The following is a 10,041-nucleotide window of genomic DNA, read 5'->3' as shown; positions in this document are numbered from 1 at the left end:
CAAGAACATTAGCCCACAAAGCTCTCCGAGCCGGCTACTTCGGCCCACTATGCTTGCGGATTCCGAGCCAAGACCAAAAAGTGCAACAACCACAAATGCATGCTCCGGTGATACATGCGCCATCCCGAGACCTGCAGTAGGTACTTTTAATCCCCTTCCTTTCGCACGGTGGGGGATGGATCTACTAGGGCCATTTCCAACGGCATCCGGCGGAAGAAAGTTCTTGATTGTCGCAGTTCACTACTTCACCAAATGGGTTGAAGCTGTAGCAGTACCTGCAAAGACGACGGCAGCCGTAAGAAAGGTAATCTGGGAAAATGTCATAACTCGTTTTGGGTTACCCCAAGTCATGGTATTCGACCACGGCCGAGAGTTTTGGAGTGACACAATAATGAGTCGGCTTGAAGAACTCGGTATCAAATTTGCATACTCCTCCGTCTGTCACCCACAGAGCAACGGACAAAGTGGAGGCGGCCAATAAAACAATCCTCAACGGTTTGAAGAAGACAATTGAAGACCTAAAGGGAAGATGGGCCGATGAACTACCCGGCGTCCTGTGGTCCCTGCGAACCACGGAGAAAGAAGCAACGGGGTACAAATCCGTTCCACTTAGTCTCACGGTCCGGCGATCCCGCCAATTGAAGCAACGGTGCCGACATTCAGAACGGCCACCTTTAACCCGGTTGAAAATGAGGAAGGCTTAAGAACCTCCCTAGACCTGGTTAAAGAAAGCCGAGATACAGCACGCCTCAACTTGGCGGTATACCAAAACCGAATGAGAAGAGCTTACAACCGAAGAGTCCACAGAAGGGACTTGAAAGTAGGGGATCTAGTCCTAAGAAAGTCGGCCGCCACCAACAAGGGAAACATTCATGGTAAACTAACGGCCAACTGGGAGGGTCCCTACAAAGTGGTTGAATAAATGAGGCCGGGTACATACCAGCTGACCGACATGGAGGGTGTGCCTCTGATGAGCCATTGGAACACTGACAATCTCAGGAAATACTTTGTGTAGCGGCGGAGGTGTCCAAAATAATTGTTGGCACCCCAACGCATGTTTACATCTAATGAAGAATCACCCAATTTTTCCATCAAAGTGTTTATCCCCTCCGCGGTCATATCGAGGTAGACGCCACGGCCCAAGCCGGGCAGTCACCCCAAGAATGCTGTCGCGCCGTGACCCCTAGTCGCCTCGGCCCGCCGAAGGCCTGGCAAGGGACACAACGGTCGATACGCCAAAGAACGCAGTCGCGTCGTAACCCCTAGTCGCCTCGGCCAACCGAAGGCCTGGCAGGGGACACAACGATCGATACGTTAACTTACGCTATCGCGTCATAACCCCTAGTCGCCTCGGCCAACCGAAGGCCTGGCAGGGGACACAACGATCGATACGCTAATGTGCGCTGTCGCGCCATAACCCCTAGTCGCCTCGGCCCGCCGAAGGCCTGGCAGGGGACACAACGGTCGATACGCCAAAGAACGCTGTCGCGTCGTAACCCCTAGTCGCCTCGACCAACCGAAGGCCTGGCAGGGGACACAACGATCGATACGCTACTTACGCTATCGCGTCGTAACCCCTAGTCGCCTCGGCCAACCGAAGGCCTGGCAGGGGACACAACGATCGATACGCTAACGTGCGCTGTCGCTCCGTAACCCCTAGTCGCCTCGGTCCGCCGATGGCCTGGCAGGGGACACAACGGTCGATACGCTAACATGTTCACAACGGCGGTTGGGAAGCGCAAATCCGACGCCTCGGCCAGACCGAGAGTGAAAGAGGAAGCGACCAACACGCTAACATGTTCAAGAAAAAGACGTTAAACGCAACAGATACGCATTCTAGCTGCCTCGGCTAAGCCGAAGGTAAAAATGAAAAAGCGCTCAATTAATAACGCAAGAAGACAAGAAAAGACCTCGGCCAAGCCAAAGGCAAAGCAAGCAAACTTTCATTAATGATAACAGATTACAAACGAGAAGAATGCAGACGATGGCCGTCCCCATAAGGATAAGCCAAAACGCAACCTACCAAAGTTTTACAAAAACAAGGAAAAGAAAAGCAAAAGGTTACAGACATGACATTTGAAGCGCCAAAAGATGGCGGGGAGGAAAGGCTCGATGTTGGCCCCGAACAGCTAAAGCTATCCGAGACGCCGGTGAGTCCGGTGACGACCGCCCGTCTCCCTACGCTGATGCCGCCCACCATCGGCAGCAGCAACGTCAACTTCGGTGGCCGCCCGCAGGAAAGCTTGTCATCTCCACTTGCCTTCACCTTTCAGCCTCCTCTTCGGCCTCCTTCACCTTTGCATCATAGGCCGCCTTGGCCTCGGCTATCCGAGCGCCTTCGCGCCTCCTCCTTTTCCGCAACCGCTTTTTCCGCGGCATCGGCCATCTCATCCAGAAGCTGTTCAAATTTTTCCCACGGGAAGGAGTCTTCAGGAATGAGCCTCTTGATTGCCTCCCTGGTCGCTTCCTCGGCCTGCTCCCGGAACTGAGCGCACAGGTCAGGGAGGATCTTAGTTTGAAGCACCTCAATATCTTTCTCCCTTTGGGCAAGAACGGCCCTAGTGTCCGCGAGTGCCTCCGACTGAGCCTCATACATCTCCCTCCATTCTTCCCTTTTGGCAACAACAGGTTAGGTCCGTACCAGTCCGGGCCCTCTTAGACGGAGGACCGGGTGAATCTTTCTTTTCCCCGGCGACGGTAGAAGCCGGCAGTGGCTCTCTCCCCTTCTTCGGAGGAGGAGGGCCCTTCGCAACGGTCACCACCTCCTCGGAGACATCGATGACCTCCACATGTTCCTTCTGGGCCCTTGGGGTCGAAGAAGGAGTTGGGATTGACGCCGTTGCCAACCTGGACGCTGCCTTTGGTTTTCTCTTGCACGCCTCGAGAACCCGTGCTTGAGCCGCCGCCGGATCCGGTGCCTTTTGCTTATCCATAAGTTCGTTGGGAGCCGCCTACGATCACGCGCGTCGGCCGAGGGCGCCGCTCAACGACGTTCCCGTCCTTATCAAGCCCTAACCTCTTCAAGGTCCTCTCGGACAGATCCTGGCCAAACCGGTCCGCAAGAAACCGCACAAGAGTTACATAAAAGAAATAAAACAAAGCTCTAAAAACAGGAGCGTAACAGTAAAAAAAGATGGGCCTCACACCGACCCTACTCACCCTGGTTGAGGGCCGGTATGAGGCCGACACGGCAAAGCAGCTCATCCTGAAGAATAATCTGAGTCGGGGCACTCATCCCTTCTCAAAGATCAAACAACAGACGCCCGCTCCTCGTCCGCACCAAGAGGAACCCTGCTGGCATCCATCTTGAGCTTAATCTGGGAGACCCATTTTCACGCTCCCTCTTACTCTCGCACCGTAAGTTGACTTGGTGCTGGAAGGACCGGGGCAGCGGGTAGTCATCCGGCACTTCGACATACACCCACCGCCCCTTCCAGGTCCTTGCGGAAGAAAGCTTATCAACGAGAGAGGACGCCCGCTCCATCTCGCACGCCGTACCACCCCACCTTACCGGGGGTCGATGCCCGAAGATGATGAAGCCGGCGGAATAAGTTAACTGTAGGCACCTCCCCCTTGAAAAGACAGAGCCACACGAAGCCAACTATCATCCTAATGGCCAACGGATGCAGTTGAGCCACGGCGGCGGAATGACGTATTTATTCAAAGGAAACCGGAGGCCATACTCCAGATGCCTGATATATACGCCGATATGACCCGGAGGAGGGCAACAGACCGCCTCACCCTCCCCAGGGATAACAATTTTGTACCCCTCACCGAAGTAGAAATGACCCTCGAAAAGAGTTCCACCGGAACAACTGGCGAATTTATTGGTCCAGGCACGGTCAGGACCAGTCATGCACGCCTCGCCGTGATCCAGGATATGCGGCCTCTCTTCACCAGAAGGAATCCTTTCCTCATAGTCATCATCAACATCATCATCCTCCCAACCCTCCGGAGCTTGTGGATCGACTTCAGGAGACGGAGACCTAGGGCCCCCAAACCTTATCGGGATGGCGTTTAGTATCTCTTCCTCATCAAGACGCGACGGGGAACCCCCCGGCGCAGGCTTACTAGGTCCGGCACCAGCAGAAGACATGTTACAACAAAACTTACGAGTTAAAAAGAGGAAATTTATTTGTTTACCTTGAAGAAAAATGCCACGCCGGAGTAATGATTCTGAAAGCTAGAGAGAAGTTTCATCAAAGAGGGCTAGAAAGAAGAAAATTTTTGAGAAAATGAAATTGGTACCCAATTTCAGAGATTAACTGCCCTATTTATAGGGGAAAGCCCATAAAGAAGGACCAATCAGGGCGCAGCCCATGAAACGCCAAATAATCGGCAAGAAATGACACGTGTCAAACATGCAACCACGGAATGTCAATCGTTGCAACAGTTTAACGTCAATCAATGCAACAGTGACCAAGCGTCTTCAACACGCCCCTTCATATCTCTCTGCCTGTTCATCTTCCCCAACAAATTCCTAAGTATCCGTTTATCCGCCGGCCACATGATCAACCAAGCCGAGCAAAGCACCGGCCGGGGGCAATCGAAACAACCGCGACTCTCCACCCTGGTCTCGGCCCAAATATCATTGCCTCTTCCCACATCGGATGTCCATTACACATCCATGTGGAGGGGGGATATGGTACGGCCTAAGCAGAGCCATGCCGAGAAAGAAGAAGTCGGGGCAGAAATTTGTACTTGCGCAGAATATACGCTAAACATACATCGGAGCCCATACCACGGCATAGACTACGCTGGGGGCAAATTGATGGGGCATATTCTGCACCCGTTGACCAGTCAGCATATTGAGCAAGGTCAAAGATATCCACAGCAAGTCAACGGCTTAGACAGCCTAACCGACGCCACCTGTCGGCCTGTCTCTTGTGCCTCGGCGGGGACAACTAGCCAGCCGAGGCACACATCCGCGAACTTATATTCAAGACCCCTCGGCGGTGAGTCAACAGAGCCCGCCGACCTGCCATGGGCCCCCCGGCCGAGGGGTAGATCAGTTTTTCCACCTGCTAGCCACTTGGCCACTTGGCCACTACGTGACAAAAGGTGAAAGTCTATAAATACTCCTCAACTCTCATTGAGGAGGAGATCCACAATTTAACTTAAGAATCACTATTCATCTGGTAATATCTTCCTTATCTCTCTACAATACGTACTTTGCCAAGTAACAACAACTTACCTCTCTAAGTTACTGACTTGAGCGTCGGAGTGAGTTCGCTCGGTCCAAAGCCGAGCCCTCAGTTTGTTCATCGTTTCAGGAGACCGCAAGGAGGATTCAACTAAAGACGTCATTCTACAAGCTCGGGTGGTAACATATAACTGCTCTGGAATTACACCCGGAACAGTTTGCATGTTGATTTCTCCTGATTGTTCATAATTTTCATAGTATAAAGCTACAAATTTAAAAAATTAATATTTAAGTTCTGCGTAAAATAAAAAAGTTCAACTTCATAGTTATGAAGTCAAATCACCAACTCTGGTTCCTTCCTTGCTAATCTCTAAATTACGTGATTAGTATTTGTAATCTGCTTATAAGGTGATTAATTTGCTTATATGTATTTTTTTTACATGCAGGTAGTACGTATAGATTATGTAATTGAACAAGCCAATATGGAAGATGTTGTTCATTCATTAAGTAGTTTGATTTACATTGCTAAGACAAATTCGTCCTATTTCAAGATTCCGACAGATTTGAAGTATGTGATTAGTCACAAGTCACAACAACTGTTTGGTTTGAAAAGTGAATATTCAGTTGTTACCCTACAAAGTAATTAAATACAATGAAAAATGATTATGCATATGACTTAGCTTGAGGCAACAAGTTACATCATCGTGTTTAGAATGTTATGTAGATTATAACTGTAATACAACTCAAATTTACAAGATAGTCCACCAAAATGAATTTAAGTTTGCATACTTTGTTATTAAGATAAGAATTTCCACGTAAATAAAACTATTTGTTCCTTTTTTTATTTATAATGTCATCACATTAAGTACACGTTGACTTACTAACAAAAAAGTACATTTCGATTTTGCAACCCACTTTGAACAAACATATGCATGAATAAGTTTTAAGAAAGATTACACTCTTTATTAAATACCCACTTCTCAAACTAAATTCTTCCCTATTTTAAATCTTACCACAACATGGATTATTTCACAATATGGGTCAACTATTTTACATTTTATTTTAAAATCTTTTATTTATAGTTGAAAAAAATTGGTCTCTATTTTCCTTCCCCTTCATTAAATTTTCTTATTAGATTAAAGTTTTAAGGAAGCGTCTTGATAAAACCCGTGCATTGCACGAGTCACAAAACTAGTATATAGTTAAATGGCTACTTATACCATTTAAATTTATTCCACATGTCATTTTTAGTTTGGTTAATATTAATTAATTTTAATTTATATTGCTTACTTGATTAATGACAATTGACAACATAACATTAACTTATAAAATTAACATTTTAATTGAATGTTTTGTAATAAAACATGTTAATGAATTGATTAAAGTTTTTCATTATTTTTTTTAAATTTATTTTCATATGATGAAATATTGGTTGAAAATGTTGTATATATTTTTTTTCGATAAAAAGTTAAACTTAACTTTCCTAAAATTATACCACTTAAAATTTACACCTACATCTATTTATTTAAGATCGTACAAATCCTTTTAATTAAAAATAAAATAATTGTGAAGTTTAATAATATTCTTAAAAGTAAGGGTATGACATTTTATTTCAACCACTATTTAAGATCAATAATAATAATAATAATAATAATAATAATAATAATAATAATTTTCATTAACATTTTTTCCTATTTGTTTTACCTCTTGAGCTCCTCGATAATAAATTATCTTATTTATTAATACTCATAACTCAAAAATAAATGAAAAGGCAAATTAAAAGATGGGAATCAATAGTTTATAATGACTATTAAACCTACAGTAGTTTTCATTCACTAATCCTCCATTTAATAACTATTACTCATGAACTTCCAAATTACAAACTATATTTCATGGTTGAATTAAAAAATTCAAAAAAAAAAGATGTAACTTACCAAAATTCACATCAAAATTTCTTAATTTACAATTAAAATTCCCATTTTACAATAAAAAAAATGTTAGTGAATCGATTAACATTTTTCATAGTAATACAGCTCATAAAAGTTATACATTTATTTATTTATTTAAAATTACACAAACTTGAAAAGAAAAACAAATGAGTAGCTTAATAATATTCTTAAACGTAAAATTATGGCATTTTATATTCAATCATTATTTAAGTTCAACCCACGATAATTTTCACATAAGTCCAATGATTTTCTTAAAGGCATCGTCGAATTTTCTCACAAGTCTCTTCTAATTCTCTACCTTAGCCTAGCCGTTACTCCATTTAACTCTCATACTAATTTTGCAATAATTCTTACCACCATAAAGATTATATAAAGCAACTCATTATATACAACCCTTTGAATGCTTTTGTTTTTTTTTCCTAACTAATATTTATGTCATTTAAAGTTTGTGAACACTAATTTTAGTGTACATCATTTAACTTCCAAATTACCATTATTTAGCCTCTCCTATTTAAGATTGTCTCATTTGTTTTCCTCCAAAACAATCATTTGGGGTGGTAAAATTTGCAGTATTTTCTTTAACTTAAATTTGGAATGACGAATTACTAATTTGTGTATTATTTTTTGTTGTACTTTTGTTTTGTAGGCGGTATGAAAGGAAGACCTTGTGGTGAAGTCGTATGGTTAGCGGCTAATTCTTGATGTCATGCACACACCACAGGTAAATTCACTTTTTATACAACTAACAACTTCAATATTTCAATTTGGTTTTAAAGTTTTCTAATTCGTACATAATCAAATTCTAAAAATTTATGAATTTTTATTAGATGATGATCAAAATTTAAAAATAGGAATATGTATCAATAATGAAATAAATTCCGATTTCATTTGATATTCACAAAAAAAATCAACAATCTAAATTTTTAATTTTCCTAGAGATAACCCGTGATTTTCAAACAAAACTAGTTTTTTTATCAAAGACTAAAAATAAGATTAAAGATCTACCTAATCACGAAGAAACTAAAAGATGATCATGAGAAATGATGATTGAAGAAGGGGACGAACGAAAAGCTTGAAAAGGAGATAAGAAAATAAATTCTCAAATCCCTAAATTTTTCTGGGTTTTGAAAGAAACTTATTTGTCTTGGAACATCAAACACCATTGAAAATAAACTGTATTCCGTTTTCCCACCCAAATGGCCAAACTACTACTCATTTCATAGAACTAAAATTGCCGTGTTCTAATCTCTGTTAAAACTCTTAACCATTATCTCTGATCTCTGATTATTTAAACCTCATGCGTTGGTTGCCTAAACAAGCTTTCATTTACTATGTTCCTCATCTTCAATCCTTTCCCAACTTTTCTGCTTCTATCTCATCATATAATACTCATACAATTCAAGATCATTACTATCACCATTTACTCTCTAAATTAAACGACTTCCCTTCATCTCGCCGCGCTACGCAGCAAATACACTCTCAATTAACAACTAATGGGTCACTAAACCAATCCCCAACTGCCCAAATCATCTTTCTTTTCAATACCCTTTTGCGCAGCTATGCCATTGGAGAATTCCCTCAGGAAGCCATCTTTCTCTACAGACAAGCAACACCAGCATTGTCTTTCCGTTTCGACAGTTTTACTTACTCGTTTCTTATCAAATCATGTGCTAATATGTCCCAACAGTTACTGGGTTTTCAGTTTCATGGCATTGTTGTGCGATCAGGGTTTGACTGTCATGTTTATGTACAGACAGCACTGCTCAACATGTGCGTTGATTTCGGGTTGCTAGCTAATGCATATAAGGTGTTTGATGAAATGTCCGAGAGAAATTTGGTAGGTTGGAATATCCTAGTCACTGGGTTGGTGAAATGGGGACACTTAGAAGAGGCACTCACATTATTTAGGAAGATGCCGAAAAGAAATGTCGTTTCTTGGACTAGTATGATCGATGCCTTCACCAGTATGAACAACTATCAAGGAGCCTTAACCGTTTTTCGCGAAATGATCGTTCTAGAAGGCATTATGCCTACTGAAGTATCACTACTAGCAATTTTGAAAGCAATTGCAAATCTCGGAGATCTTAACAACTGTCAGGTGCTCCATGCCTACGCTGAGAAATGCGGTTTCAACCCGAGATATATCCATGTCACAAACTGTCACATTGATACATATGCCAAGTGCGGTTGCATTGAGAGTGCCTCACGATTATTCCAAGGGATCCCGACAAATAGAAGAAATGTGGTGACTTGGACATCTATAGTAGCCGGTTTTGCAATGCATGGAATGGCAAAAGAAGCTAAAAAGGGATTCGAAGAAATGCAAAAATTGGGTATTAGACCCAATCGAATTACTTTCTTGAGTGTTCTTAATGCTTATAGTCATGGCGGTTTAGCTCAAGAAGGGGTCGAATTATTTGAAAGAATGGTAGATGAGGGTTTTGTGAGGCCGGACTTGAAACATTATGGAGCTGTAGTTGATATGTTGAGCCGAGCAGGGAGATTGAAGGAGGCAGAGGAAATAGCAAGCCGCATTCCTAATCATAGTGATGGTGTTGTAATTTGGCGGACGATTTTGGGAGCTTGCAACGTTCATGGTCAAGCAGAGGTTGCTGAGAGAGTAACAAGGAAGATACAGGAGATGGAAAGAGGTTATGGTGGGGACTATGTTCTTATGTCAAACATATTGACTAATCAAGGCAAGTTCTCAGAAGCTGAGAAATTAAGAAAGTTGATCGATGAGAAGGAAATCTATAAAATTTCTGGGCGGAGTTTTGCTTAATGGCTACGTGGTCTAAATTCATGTATAAAATAGAATCATGGTGTATACAATTATATACATGAATGATTGTTCTCACCGTGACCAAGTAACACAGTTGTTATCTACACCTGAAGTAACAACTAAAAGAAAAAATTAATTACAACTGGGGTATATATAATGGCAAAATT

General features: G+C 42.7%; 1 protein-coding gene across 1 annotated transcript; it reads left to right on the top strand.

Annotated features, from left to right (window-relative positions):
* Positions 1 to 8,081: 8,081 nt before the first annotated feature.
* Positions 8,082 to 10,016, top strand: LOC141600419 (pentatricopeptide repeat-containing protein At1g09220, mitochondrial). Its single transcript, XM_074420654.1, has one exon. It carries the CDS (start codon positions 8,390 to 8,392, stop codon positions 9,872 to 9,874), a length of 1,485 nt encoding a protein of 494 aa, XP_074276755.1. The 5' UTR covers positions 8,082 to 8,389; the 3' UTR covers positions 9,875 to 10,016.
* Positions 10,017 to 10,041: the final 25 nt, after the last annotated feature.

This window comes from Silene latifolia, chromosome 9 (assembly GCF_048544455.1).
Source record: "Silene latifolia isolate original U9 population chromosome 9, ASM4854445v1, whole genome shotgun sequence".
Classification (NCBI taxonomy): domain Eukaryota; kingdom Viridiplantae; phylum Streptophyta; class Magnoliopsida; order Caryophyllales; family Caryophyllaceae; genus Silene; species Silene latifolia.
This window is presented reverse-complemented; position numbering and strand designations above follow the sequence as displayed.